The sequence below is a fragment of the Gossypium hirsutum genome, chromosome A09 (assembly GCF_007990345.1).
Source record: "Gossypium hirsutum isolate 1008001.06 chromosome A09, Gossypium_hirsutum_v2.1, whole genome shotgun sequence".
In the NCBI taxonomy this organism is placed as follows: Eukaryota; Viridiplantae; Streptophyta; class Magnoliopsida; order Malvales; family Malvaceae; genus Gossypium; species Gossypium hirsutum.
The window spans coordinates 1,600,788-1,615,554 of NC_053432.1; the positions used below are offsets into that span (position 1 = coordinate 1,600,788).

The 14,767-nt window shown below is 32.5% G+C and overlaps 1 protein-coding gene and 1 pseudogene across 1 annotated transcript; one reads left to right on the top strand and one right to left on the bottom strand.

Moving 5' to 3' along the window:
* The first annotated feature begins 985 nt into the window (after window positions 1-985).
* Window positions 986-9,022, top strand: LOC107888480 (uncharacterized; annotated as a pseudogene).
* Window positions 9,023-11,529: 2,507 nt separating this feature from the next.
* On the bottom strand, window positions 11,530-13,322 carry LOC107890179 (HVA22-like protein f). Its single transcript, XM_016814675.2, has 5 exons — window positions 13,195-13,322; window positions 12,905-12,931; window positions 12,306-12,428; window positions 11,972-12,218; window positions 11,530-11,700 (listed from the first exon to the last, which is right to left on the bottom strand). The coding sequence occupies exons 1-5, from the start codon at window positions 13,239-13,241 to the stop codon at window positions 11,674-11,676; spliced, it is 471 nt and encodes a 156-aa protein (XP_016670164.1). The 5' UTR covers window positions 13,242-13,322; the 3' UTR covers window positions 11,530-11,673.
* Window positions 13,323-14,767: the final 1,445 nt, after the last annotated feature.

A 14,767-nucleotide genomic window follows, 5' to 3' on the forward strand; every position in this document is an offset into this window, starting at 1 on the left:
ATTTGCCAGACTTGCCTGTTTTCTACGGTGTTGGTATATTTACATTTTGCAAGAAGAGAAATTCTAATGGATGTCATGTTGTTCGCCAATAGGTTTTTATAAGAAGGGCTGAGGTGAAACATGGAAGCATTTTATTAGGAGATGAATTATTTTATTGTCTCGTATTGAAGGTAACAATATGATCTTATAAGACGATGATATGATATTATATAAGTTAAAGATAATTGTTTTGTCAATATATAATCTTTAACATAAACAATAAGTAGTGTACAATACATAAGGCGAGAATTACGTCACTTGGAATGTATGGGTACGATATGTGATATCATCGTAAATACATGTAGGTTACTTCACAACTTTCACTTCCTTCTATCTTTGCTATCTACTATGCATGCATGGACCAAATGGCAATTCGTCAAGAAAATTACTTGGGGACATTTTTGGGTAATGTAAAATATTACAAATAATTAAATGAAATATTTTCTTCTGGATATTTTAGCAAGAAACTAACCAACAAATGTAGTACTCTCTGGCAATAGAAAAAACAATCCCACTTCATCCATAAAAGAGAGGAGCGTGTTCTTGGGCATAATAAATCAATTTGGTACTTTCTTTTATAGGTATTGATGAACTGTATAAATTGTTCTATAAAATTTTAATAGTTTATTGACTAAAAAAAATATTTAAATAATTTAATAATATTTTATAACTTTTTAAAAATTTAATGAAATTTAATAATAATTTAATAAGGTTACATGTAGTTTACCAAATTACTAAAAAGCAAAAAGAAAGAAAATATATTTGTGTGTTGTATGTAATAGAGAAGAAAAAGACCAAAGACAAAGGTTGAAAAAGAAATAATAATAGAAAAAGAGAAAGAAAGGAAGCGAATAAAGAAAGGTAAAATTGGTTATTCTCTGGAACACTTTGGCGTTCGCTTGCGGTCTCATACGTCGCTATCAGTCATAAATTAGGGGAAAGGGAAGAGCTATCAAAGCAAAGCATGAAATGGAAAGCTCTTTCTTTCTTTCTCTCTCTCTCTCTTCGAGCGGGAAACAAATGTAAAGCCTTTCTCTTTCTATAACCTCACCCTTCACCATATAGTTAGAGAGAGATTACATATATACAACAAGCCTTACTTCTCTCATCATACAGTTTCTGATCTTTCACTTTCGCTTTCTCTCACTCTACCTCAGTCTGCGACTTCTTTATTTACTTTCTTTTAGTCTAATTTTTGGTACTCAAAGTCCCAAACTTTGCTTGTTTTCTTCCTTTTTCTTGTTTCTGGTCAAAGAGATGAGTTTTTTATACTGATTTCTCCCTGGGGTACGTAACATGGCGGTTGTTTTTGAAGGTTTTTCCATCCGGTGAGTTGTTTCCGTTTTTTGGTTTTGTGAAATCTTCATGTTTGTTTTTATGGATAGTAGAAAGATTTTTTCTTTTACTTCTTGTGTTGTTGTTGTTGTTGTTTGACTTTGTTGATCTGCTGTTTTGTATAGAGAGTATGCTTCCAAAATGAGAAGCATCGACGTGGTGAAATGTTGGCCCTTCAGTGGAGCTGCTTCTTCTTCTTCTTCTTCTTCTTCTTCAGATGATGATGATGATGATGATGATGATGATGGTAACAGGAAGATAAGTAAACAAAGCATGGAATCTTTTCTTCCTCCGATCACAGTCACCAAATTTCGCTGGTGGTCTGAAGAGCTTGATCGTCTTAAATCAACTGAATTAGCTAATATACAAAGCAGCAGCAACCAAAGTGATTTCTTGCAACTAAATCTTCATGTTGGGGAGAAATCCGATGAAAGGCCAGACATGTTGGAATGTCCGGTTTGTGGGGCATTTGCTGCTTCAACAGTGAATGCCTTGAATGCTCATGTTGATAGTTGCCTTGCTCAAGCATCTAGAAAAGAGAGGCGCCAAATGAGGATGTCAATTAAGGTTACAAAATCAAGAACACCCAAGAAACGGTCCATCACTGAGATTTTTGCTGTGGCTCCTCAGATCCACGAGGTTGATGCTCTTGATGACGAAAATTTGTTGGATGAAGATGAAAATGGCAGTTTAGAGGAGTTGAATTGCAAGATTGAGAAGCCAAAGAAGAAGATGAAGAAAAAGAAGAAGAAGAAGAAGAAGAAAACGAAGAAGAAAGTGGAAATAGTGAATAAGTTTATGAACAGAAGGAGGAAGTTGAAAAAACATAAGAATAACAAGCAAGATGAGCTGATTGCTAACAAGGTTTGTAATTTACATCAGAAAATATTGCTTATTATGTGCTTTATTATAATTTTGAATTGTTTGATTTTATTATCTATGTAGTTTTAAGATGTTGCAGCATTATTTTTTCATTTTTATCATGAGGGTTATAATTCATCATTGTTCAGATCATGATAAATAGTCATTTATTTTGTGCTTCATCTTGATGAATTGCAATTTGAGCTACTAAATGTAATATCTAGTATAAATCTATGTTCTTCATATGTGATTTCTTTTGTGTTTCTCTCTTTTCCTTTCTTGTTATTAATAAAATTACTGCTGATAAAGCTGGTTAAAAACTGTCTTCAATTTGAGGACTGAGATCACTGAGCAGTTACCTTGCAATTGTACTGGTTGTGTGCAATAAGGTTCATCAGCAGCATAAAGAGAGGGAAAAGGTAAAAAGGAGGGGATGGGGTTTTCATGTTTGGGAAGGTTTGAGCTGGTTAAGAGAGCTTAGGTGAGGTATGGTGCTCCAGCTGTACAGTACGGGTTGAGGCAAAGAAGTTTTCCATTGGCTAAACGTTTCTTGTCCTTGATTTAGCATATCTATCCTAGATTACTGATGTTGTTGTTTTCTTTTAACTACTGTTGCAATAATTTTTTTTCCTTTCTTTTTTCTAACAAAGATAATCATTTAGCTGTTGGGGCCAGTCTTGTTTTTGATCTAATGGCTAGTCTTTCAACCTATTGTTGGACTTGGAGTTGCTCATTATTGAGACTTGTAGATTATGGATGCTTTGGAAGGGCTTCAATAATATTTTTTTCAGGTAAACTGTTTAAGCTGTAAGGTAGGATTGACGATAACTGGAGCTGTCATGATAGTAAATGACATACATTTGGTGTCATCTCAAGGACTATCTTACGAGAGAAATGTGGGCTAGGTATTGTAATTCTTTGTTTATGCAATCTGTCTTTGCGCTTGTTGGCGGGTAGACCGGTGATGCCAAATGCAGATCTAGTTGGTTGTTATTTTGAGTGAACCATATTTCTTTTTGATTTGGTGAATGGTTGAAACGTCCTAAATTTTTATGCTAGATTTAGTGTTTGTAGCTTCTTATGTTCTGGGATTATCTCATTAGCTGCTTAGCCATCTTCAAAATGAAATTGCAAGTGTTAATATTTTATGAGACTCTTGTAGTTTTGAGGAATCCATCTTGGTGTTAATGGCAGAAAGGCTTGATTAACTGGCACAGATTGTGGCTTTATTGATAGTGTGTGGATGAAGTGATCCTTATTCCCTCATGCATGGACTTTTGCACATTGTTCATTCCTAGTTGGTGAATATTCAACTATCAGGCAAATGCTTTTGAAGTATTGGTATGAGCATGACCTTAAGCCATTTCCATTTGGCTTGACGAGAAAGTGTTGATCGGAAGTGTAGGAACATGGCTATAGAAGATGCATTTGAGATGAAAATATTGGCAGGAAACTTGTTCACTATAGATGATGACGGTGGTGATGATAGCTATGAGAGCAGTCTTGTTTTATAAGTTACGTACTGGTTATTGAAAGTAATTCCGGTAAGAGGAAATAATGATATTTCATTTATACTGTTACACTTCCCAAACCCAAACGAAAGATCATCTGTCGGAAAAGGACGAGATGTTAAAATTATGATGGGGATACACTTGCATTATGCCAGTTTATGATGTTTTGCAGTCTTGATTTGTAAGGTTTGTGTCTTTGTGAAACATACTGTTAAAATGTAAATAGTACAACAAATAAGAATGTTCTTTCAATTATAAAACGATCTGCAGCATATGATGCTACTTCACTAATTATGTTTCCTTCTAGCACAAGTGTTATGGAATGGATAAAAAACTTCCTTTTGCTCTTTCTCAATATCTATTTACTCATCAAGCTGGTTTAATAAGCATATGATATCACTTGATATCAATTTTGCTGTGCTGTTTTGTGATTTATTCAACTATATGTCGTTGCATTTTCTAGTTATAACAAGCTTTTAACCTTAAATTATTTTAAATCTATGTGATGATGAGCAACAACCTATGTTGGTTGTGAGTTTCCATTTGGGATGCTTTTATCTAGGCAGCAAACATGCCCTCTAAACGAGTCCACATCCTTCTGAAAAAGGAATGTCCTTGCTTACAAAATTATCTGATATTTAGTTCTTGGAACATTCATGTATCATAACTTTGTTTTTTTGTTAGAGGCTAGCATTTTAAAGAAAGCATTTCAGCAATGTTGGTCCATGATACAAAGTTCTAGCAAAGGGTATTCTTTTAATGAATGCATTATGTTACCCTCGATAATGTACTCGACTACTGAGGATATGCATGCTTCACTAATGTCTTAGAGGCTTGAACCTGCATGCAAGTCACCTTTCTCAGACACAACTGTGTGCCCCATTCTATATTAGTTGAAAGGGAGGAAAAAGAATGCTGGTGTTAAACTAATTACTCGGTTCTGAATTCATTTCGTTTTTTCACATTCTTTATAATAATTTTGTATTAGTATTCCGCATCTTCATTAGATGATTGTCCAGTCTTTACAACGGCAGCAACAGTTATTCCTTCTGCTGTCCCAAATCAAACATATTGACAAATTGAAATGACTGTAACAGAGCTATCTGGTCACTACCAGCTACCCGTCCAATATTGGTAGATTAAATTGAAAACAAATATTCTTTACACCTTTAGACTTTAGGGCACAGGCTACTGGAACAGTTGAGTTCTTGGACCTTTATGAAATCTTGACACTTTCTAAAACCAATTCAATATTTTTCTGATCATTTTAGCTATCTAGTAATTTTAGTTTCACATATAGTTACCTACCTTTTCTCAATGTCCCAAGTTTTAGATGCGTTTTGTTGCATTCAGAAGTGTTCATTTTGGTCATATGCAAAGGTTTATGCTAGTGCTGTGCTGGGAGTTTAAGAATCTCTAAATTGTTCTTACGATCCAATGAGCTCCTTTAGTTACACACTCAAGTAAAGGCAGAGGAAGATTCCTTTATGTACAATGATTCTTCAATATTTCCTGTGTGGACATTTTCTTTTTGGCACAAGAGTTTCTTTATTTTCACAATTGAATTAAAAAATAGTTGTAATAACTTGAATTTCTGAAAAACTTGACATCATGATATTTCTGTTTTTTGTGTCTCAGGAAAATGGTAGCAAGCTGAAGCCACAAACTCCTGTCAATTTCAATAGAAAACTGAATAATACATTGTGCAATAGGGGCTCAAATGCCATTTCTGTTCTTGAAGAGAAACCAAGTCTCAAATGCATGTCTGCGAAGAAGAAAAGCAAGGTTGTTCAAGCATCCAAACTAATTGTAGAGCGTGAAAAGCCAAGTTCGTCTGTTCGTGGTATTCTCAAGAACCCTGGTAACTGTAGCTCTGGACAAAATTCAGCAAGGTGCAATTTGAGGGCCACGACTCAAGCGAGCACCTGTGGCATTCAACATTCACTCAAGCATGTCAGTTTCTCAGGTAAGGATGACATACTTGGTCCGCATGAGAAACATGTTGCTACACTCGAGAAAAACATTTGCCATGCTGATTTGGATTCATTTGAGCTGTCAGAGAAAGGCCACCAGAATGACACTGATAAAGGATTTCCAGCTAGAGAGATAAACACAAGTGATGATGAGGATGTTTCTTTTAGCACAGGAAATGGGATTGCGGTGCAAGCCATGAAAGGGAAGCAGCTGTTGCCTGATATTCATTACAATGTTGATATACCAAAATTTCTCGGACCATGTATCTTGTCACAAGAAAAAGCAAATCAATTTTCAGATCGATCTTTGCCTCCAGGTCATGTCGTAATAGATTCTGGTAATTTGCATATGTCTAATCAAGGTAATCAAACTACATTTTGTAGCCGTCCCTTTACTGTTGCTCCTAGACTCTTATCTGCTGTAAAAGAGATTCAGAATCCTTGTGTCAGCTCGGAAGTATGTGGGGGTGTGTCATCTTTGAATTCCAGTTCCCAGTTTGTGTATTATTTTGGAGATCACAACCCGGAAGTTGCTATAAGTTCTAAGGCTAATCCGAGGGTGTCTTTGCATCCGTCATCATCCGCTTTTGCTTTGAGTAAAAATGTGAGTGAAACTGCCCCGTTTACATCACAATTTGCATCAGGAAATGTTTCAGGTCATGCTTTGTCTCATCAACCACTATATTGCCTGGCTCCTAATGAACTGAGGGGGAGGCTATGTCCCTTTCCAGATTGCAAACAGAAGAATGTTGCCATAAGAGAGAAGTGCCGGGATGAGGATTTTTTCGGTTTGCCTCTTAATTCACTAGGTGAACTAGTGCAGACCAATTCAAATTCAAAAGGAGGATTTGACCAGCTAAAGAAACTGGGTCCAGGACCAGGTTCTTCCAATAACGTTAACAATCTTGTCTTTCCAAGGAGCACTGATGATCATTCAATCATGAAAGGGAAGCATTGTATTGGTAGTGGACTTCCAAATAATCAGTTAAGTTTGTTTCCTGCACAGAATCACATGAAAGAGAATGCTACTTTGCATTCATCAGCTAGATTAGGGGCTTCAGAATTACATGGTCATAGAAAATATGGCTACTGTACAGAATCTGATAGGAGATGCAACTGCTCTGACTGTTTGATGGATTCAGACATAAATCTGATAAACAACTCTTTCACTGGATGTGGACAATATGACCAGTTTTGGAACCGAAAGGAAAAAGACATAAGTCATGCAATGGAAAATGCTGAGAAGATGCTCCTGAATAGCCCTACTCCAACAATGAGGCTGATGGGAAAAGATGTTACAATTTGTCAAAGTAGCAATGAGAGACAAGGATTAGCAGATGCTCCTAAAAGTATTGGCCTCCAAAATTCATGTGTCGATAAACATTTTCAACAAGAATGGCTTCTGGATCGAGCACCAGGAAAGTGTAAAGAAACATCTGTTCGACAATTTGAAATAGCGAGAAATCAGGCCTTTCCTAGAAATGTACTCATCAAACCTCATGAATCTAATTTCTTTCAGCCAGGCATTAACTGGCAAGCAAATCCAGAATTCCAAAATAGCAGCAGCATTGCAATTGCTCGAGATCCTAAACCAAGCTCATGCCATTTTGCTCATCCACACACTTCCCATGCTATTTTTGACAATGGAGGTGACTTCCAGGAGCCTTTTATATCAAGAACCGAAACTTTAAGAGTTAGCTCTCTACTACCTGCAGTATCTGCTTCGCAGAGAAACTCTCAGAATATAAATGGGAATTCTGTTGAACTTGAAAGCAACTCGAATCTACTGAATGCTGGAAAATCATCTTTCAACTTTCCCTTTTTGCACCCAGATAATGTTGAACATGTCCAACCATCTTGGTGTCGGGATTCCTCAAAGAGCTTGATCCCATGGTTGTTACAAGCAACACAACAAGTGCAGGCACCTATTACACCTTCTCAACTGTTTCCTGATGTGGGTCGTAAATGTCATCCGCATACCGCTCGAACTAGTTTTCTTATCAACCGCATGGTTCCTCATTTTCCTGTAGTTTCTTATGACCACAATCCAATGATCCCTTACTCACACATGGAAAGTTCCGTTGGGCAACCATCTTTAGCTCACTCCCCACTCATCCCATCCCTCCCGGTAATCAAACCAACATCTGTTACCCTGAGCCAGAGGAACGGAATCAAGTTTAAAGATAGAATGAAGTCAAAATTTGTGAGCACTCGGGATCCAGATATTTGCCAGAATTCAAGGAAGAGACCTGCAGTTAAAGAAGATTATCTAATGAAGCCCATTAAGTTGCCTAATCTTGGAATTCGAGATGATTCAAGAGCTGAACTCAGTTGACAAGAGAAAACTTCAATGACATTCAATGTAACATGGGGACACTAGAACTTGAACCTGAAAGGAATGAAGAAAGCGTTGGAGGATGGATTCTAAATGAGTCTCAATATGATGGGTTTGGACTTTCAGCTGGAATCGATTTTTCCAAAGTTGATGCATATGGTGTGACAAGATTAGGTCCTATTAAATTGAGTCCTGGGGTGAAGCACATCCTGAAACCCAGCCAAAAGGTCGATCAGGATAACTCGAGGTTGATCCATTCGACTATCCCTTTTGCATCTGTGACCGATTGTGGCAAAATGTTGGAGACTCTTAAGAAATCAACAAAGATTTACAGGTTTTAGGAGTAAGTCATATCCTCCTGCAGGTAATTTTCTGTTCCAGTTTTCGTCACCCATTTTTACAAATTATGCACGTGATTGTACAGGACTGTCTACTAGCCCAGTTGGATACATGACTGTATCTCACTGCTCTTTACTTTGCAAGTTCTATGGAATCCTGAAAAGAATGAAGCTTAGCTTTCATGCATTTGCTGCCATCTCAAACCAGTGAGATTATATATAAATATGATGGACATAAAAGAGCAAAAACCAAAAGAAAATCACCTGTATTACAATCCAATACATCATGGATTAAGCTCCAGGTCCACTTTTCCAAGTAAAAAAAAGGGTTTTTTTTTAATTTATATTATTAGTTTAAGGTTTTTGTAGTTTGAATTTATGATACAATGTTGTAGAAGTGGATTTATACTGTCACTGATCATTTTCTTCTTGAAATTGTAGTAGTATTTGATGAAGCATCTGGCATTATCGCAGTTCTCACTAATGTAAAATTGCATTATTTAGTTAAAAAATATTGTTAAGTGATGATAGCCACTAGATGGAAGATTAGCTGGAGGTAAATCATTGCATTGTTGGGATGAATGTAATCTAATTGAATAATTAAAGCAATTAAAGTGTTTATTTTTCAAACAGAATTCTCTATTTATATTTTATTTTTGACATAATGTCATATTTAGCCCTTAATGTTTATAACTTTTATCAATTTGGCTCTCATTCTTTTTTGAGTTAATTGTCTCTTTTAACTTATAAAAAAGGTTATGTTGATCCTCAATCTTTCAAAAAGAGTTGAATCGTTGTTATTTAAATAAAAATACTGACTAAAATATTAAAATTTAAAGCATTATAGCTCACATAACAATTTACATGTACTTCGTGCTATTTTTTGAACTTTTATAAACTTTTCTTTTGAATGTTGAAGTTTTGGCAAACTTTAAACATTTTTGTATTATTCAAATTTTTTGTTAACATATAAGACAAATAATATCATATCAATATAAAGTACATGTAGATTGCTACGTGAGTGTCATGTCAATATCGTCAAAAATTAATTTTTAATTAATATTTTCATTAAAAAATAATTTGATTCTTTTTTAAAAAATAAAAGATAAAATTTAACTTAAAAAATAATTAAATTTATAAAAAAATATAAACGTTAAAGATTAAATTCGACATTATATGTTTAAATATTTTCGATATTTTATGAAAAAGTTTTTGGAATCTAGGCTAAAAAAAATCTTCAAATATTAAAAGAATGGTGTATCATTCTTCCATGAAATGGACGCATACGTTGGCTTTTGAAGCTTAAAATTGAGTTTTTTTTTTTCCTTTTTGGTATTGTTCTTATATGGATTTTGATTTTTTCTCTATATATATATATATTTTTGTTAAATACTTTGCCAATTTGAATATTCTAAAACTACAAAGTAAAGTATTAAGAGATTGAAATTATTGTACAACTCTAATGTTAATTACTAAACTCTCAATTAACACTCACCAAAAAATTTCAATAGTGGTCAATTGATCCATTAATGATTATGAAACAAAATGCTAAATTGATTCCGTAATAGTCAATTGATCTATTAATGATTATGAAACAAAATGCTAAATTAGCTAGATGTACGATTATTAATTTTAAATCCTCTTGATCTCTTAACTTGCATTGAATCTTAAAGTTTGTCACTAAATTGCAACGCTTGTCTTTATATTCAACATATGATGGGTCAACTCAACAATTTACAAGGTTAATTAATCTATTTTAGACTAAGGTTAATCTCCATTTTCCCTAGACTTTGAGACTTTGTCCTTATGACATTGCGATGTGGCTTACCCTTAGGTAATCGTTGAGGATTAGGCAGATGACATCATGATGTTGCAACTTCGCTCTATTGTTGTGTTTGTTGAACAAACTCGACCCATTTCTTTTTTCTAGATAAGATTTAAGAAAATTTATTAAGATTATATTCAAATTATTCGACTCTAAAAGGAAAAAAAAACAAATTTAAAAACAAAGAAAATGAAAACATAGAAAAATAAAGAAAACGAAAGTTAAAAGGTGAAAAATGGGTCGGATAAATTGATAGAAATGGATAGAAGATAGTTGTCTAACTGAACCCTTTTGAGACATAAATACCAATAAATTTAATTATTGACTCTAATCAACCTTCCAAAAAATTAATGTTAAATTGAAAGAAGAATGGATTCCCATGACTCATTGAAAGAAAACTCAAAAAGAAAAATCACTTCTAAAAAGAAATTAACTACAAGAGTTGAAAATTTTATTAATGAATGAATCCTTTATATAATCTAACTAATTACATCCAAATAAAGCTCTTAAATATAATGAAACCCTAATTAATCCAAACAAGAAGTAATTTTAGTAAAAATATTTGGATCCCATTAAAAAAAATCATATGTTATTTAAATTTTTTATTGAATTGATATTACGGGTTAATCGAGTACCAATTTAGTTGAGAAAAGATTAATTGACCCTCTCTATCAAATGATTATTTTGATGGAAACTAAAACAAACCCATGTTTCAATGAATTTTACTATTCTTAATCTGACGCATTTATGTATTTAAATTTCGTTTTACTCACAATTTAATCTAATTTTTTTATTTTAATATTGTATGTACTGCATGTGTTATTATTAATTAGTTTCATGCCACATGTTTCACTATTTATTATATGTTATTTTTAAACAACCCTATGTTCAAAATAGTAGTTTTCACACACGTATAAAATTTCTAGTAATTATCTTATATTTAAATGATATATAATTTGTATTCAAGAGTATTACTTTTAGCTTTAATGTATGAAAATATTTATAGATATTAATTGTAATTAAAAGATTTCTAATGTTTATAACCATCTATTCTTTTGTGTTTTTTTGGAATAAGACTAATTGACAAAATGTGTATTATTGAATTTTTTTAGGATTAACCTTTAAATATGGGAAGGTTAAATTTGTCATAATGCTAATTAAAAAAAGGTCATGTCAATAATTAAAATATTAAATATCAATAATTTAGTGATTAAAATAAAATATTTTTAAACTTGAGTGATCAAAATAAAAATAAAATAAAGATACCTTTTTATTATTTTAATACTAAAATGAAGTTAGGCAGCAACATGTCTTAAAAATAAAATAAAAAGATTTGATTGATATTTAGAAATTTAAGATACATATCTTCTTGAATTGGAAAATATATAAACATACACAATTAAACTTGTAGTATTCCTTGACAATCCCTCATAAAATGGTAGCTGCTAACACTACTTCATGGTTTCTTTGCTTCTTTTTCAGCCTGAAACAACAAATAATTTAGCAATAAATGAGGGAGACGGGGTAAAAGTATTATAGAGATCTTTACTCAGAAAATGGGTAAACTAGATTAAAGAGTAAATTGATCATTTCTGTTAAAATTTCATTCTTTTCTACTGTTAAAAACTAGCGCGACTAATAGAATAACCAAACACGCCAAGAACCAGCTTTTAACAATAGAAAGGACTCATTTTCACATTTTTTGAATACAAAAGACAAAATGCAATCTAAGGAGTTTATATAAAACAAGTTACCGCTTTGATAATTCGCTCAAAGGCAGGCCATCCATGCTTGTCAACGTATTCAGCCACATATTTCCTAGCATCTAAGCTGATCATCTGGAGGATCTTCTTTTGATCCTCTGAATAATTTGAGCCCACAAATCCTCCAAATTTTATGTATTTTCTTATATGCTTTTCATATATATAAGCTGCTCCATTGAATATAGGCAACACCAACCACATACACAATACCAGCTTCATGTACGGCCACAACGGGACCCTGTTTTTTTTCATTTTTATTATATAAATTATAACACATGATTCAACCATAATAGCTTGGATGATGGAATAATGGTTTACTACTTACCAAGCCAGGATTCTCCAAAATGAAAGCTCAAATAGGGCAATGAAGGAATATATAATCCAATAGGTTAACCATTGTTGGTCATCTACCATTGATGGACTTTCTATTGCTCGGATCGAGGCATATCTGTTCGTCCGTACACATTGTTCAGAGTTAAATTTTTTTTATAAATCAAGACTAAATTGACATAATTTATAAATATTAAGAATTAAAGTTATCATTATTAAGGGTAAAGCTAGAATTTTTTTTTAAAAAGACCGAGATAATGTTATAAAATTTGGGAAGGGGACAAAGCTAAAAAATCTTATATAAAAAGTGTTTATAATTTCTTTTAAAAAAATCAATTGAATTTTTTAATTTTAAGAAAGGGCTAAAAAGCAATTTTTTTTTTAGCTTTTATGCTAAATTTAAAGGCTAGCAGTGACCAAAAAAACACGATTGAATAGTTGAATAATTATTATTTAACTTTTTATAATTATATGATAAAAAAAATTTACTAATAATTGAGTGACTGCTAGCGTAATTTACTTTTTTTTAATATTTATATTTAAAAGAAGTTGAACCTAATTATTTTTGAAAATATTGACAATTGCTTTACTTACAATGGATAAAGAAGCATCACTCCAGGCCTGTGTCACAGAGAAAAAAAAAATGATTAGACCTTTAATAATCCAGGTTCTAAAAATTATTTTCATTTTATTTTATATAAAATTATGTTAAATATATTATTATTTGTTACAAATAATCATTGTATTATATCATAGTATCCTAAATTAAAACTGTTCATAGGCCGATTTAAATTTAAGCATGTTACTAATACACTCTATGTTTGTCCAAAATCGGCATTGGGGTTGAAACATTAAAAAAAAGGAACAGAAAAGAAAGAAAATACCCGATGATTGCATCTAGACGTTTGGCAATTACTGTAAGAACACCCATATGAGCAGAAAGGTTTGAAGGCAAAGAAGAAAATTGAGTGATAGAATGAAGGAATGAAAGTATTGCAGCATTACTTAAAGCTTTGTGGAGGGTTTGATGATGAAAGTAAAGAATATGTCTTTTCTCTCATAACAAGAAAACACAAGTTTAATTCCAACACCTTTATTCAAAAAGGTGGAATATATGCCTTTCTTTCCCCTTTTCCTCAACATTAACACTAATTTTGTACAAATTCTTAACTTTTCTTGGAATCTGGAAAATTAAATTTTTTATGGAGATACTTGTGTTAAAAGATATTTTGTATTTTGTATTTTTATTAAAAAAAATCGGAAAAATTTGTTTTTTAGACTAAAGAGCAAACCGGTCATTTTGTTAAAAATTCTATCAATTTCTATTGTTAAAAATCAATCTTTATATGCTAGAATGAGGTACATGTGGCACGTCATGTTAAACTGTCTGGCTATTCCATCAACCATACCAGTTTTTACCAGTAGAAATAAATGAAATTTTTAATAGAAATGACTCGCTTGCTCTTTAAGTTAACGTCCAGGGTTTGACTTCTAGTATAAAGACGTCTATGGTACTTTTATCTAAAATAAACAAGCTCCAATCGAAGGAGTAATCCCCATTTTACCCTTTTCACTTAGACTTATGCATGGCTCGAAGGCCCGTCCAAAAAGTAGGAGGGTTTGGGCAAAAAAATAAAGTCCATTTAAAAAACGAGTTAGGCATCGAGTAAGGCTTTTTTGGCTCGAGTTTAGTCTAAATTTGTAAAAAGAAAACAAAATTATGTTGTTTTCTTGTTGTTTTCCCACTATTTTGCTATTGTCTTTTTTTTGTTATTTTCTCTCTGTTTTGTTGTCATTTCATTACTTTTTTGCTACCATTTTGTTTTATTGTCTAAATATTGTATAACTCTTATTTTATTGTTAATTTTGCTACTATTTTAAGACATTTGCTTGTTAAGTTGCACCTATCTTAGTGTTATTTAAGTATAAAGTTTTTTAAAATTTATTTTTAATTTGTTGAGAAATATTTATTTTAATGTTTTTAGTGTATTTAATGTATTATACTTTAAAAACAAATTATAAAAAATTTAATACGGGTGAGTCGGACCGGGCTTGGGTTTTACCATTTTTATTCACAAATAAATTTAGAATTAATTCAACTTGGGTCCAGCTTTATGCATTATTCTTCCAATGAATACATTTATATCTTTATCCGTAGAGTCAACTGCTCAGTAGCCAAGGCTAGTCCATCTTCTCAATTGGAATTGTAAACGACATAGTAATCATTCTAAATATTTGAATGCTCACTTTAATCCTTTTAAGGAATTATTTACTGAAGTAAGTTGTCTTTTTCACAATATAACTATTCTTGCAGTGCCACTTATCATCAGTTTGAACTTAGACAATCAATGAGCTAATTTTATTTCCCCTCAAAGAGTAATTTTGAAACAAACCCTTTTATTTGGGCGAGAGTGATATAAATATTGAAAAGTCATTTAGAAAACATGTTAGAGTTGG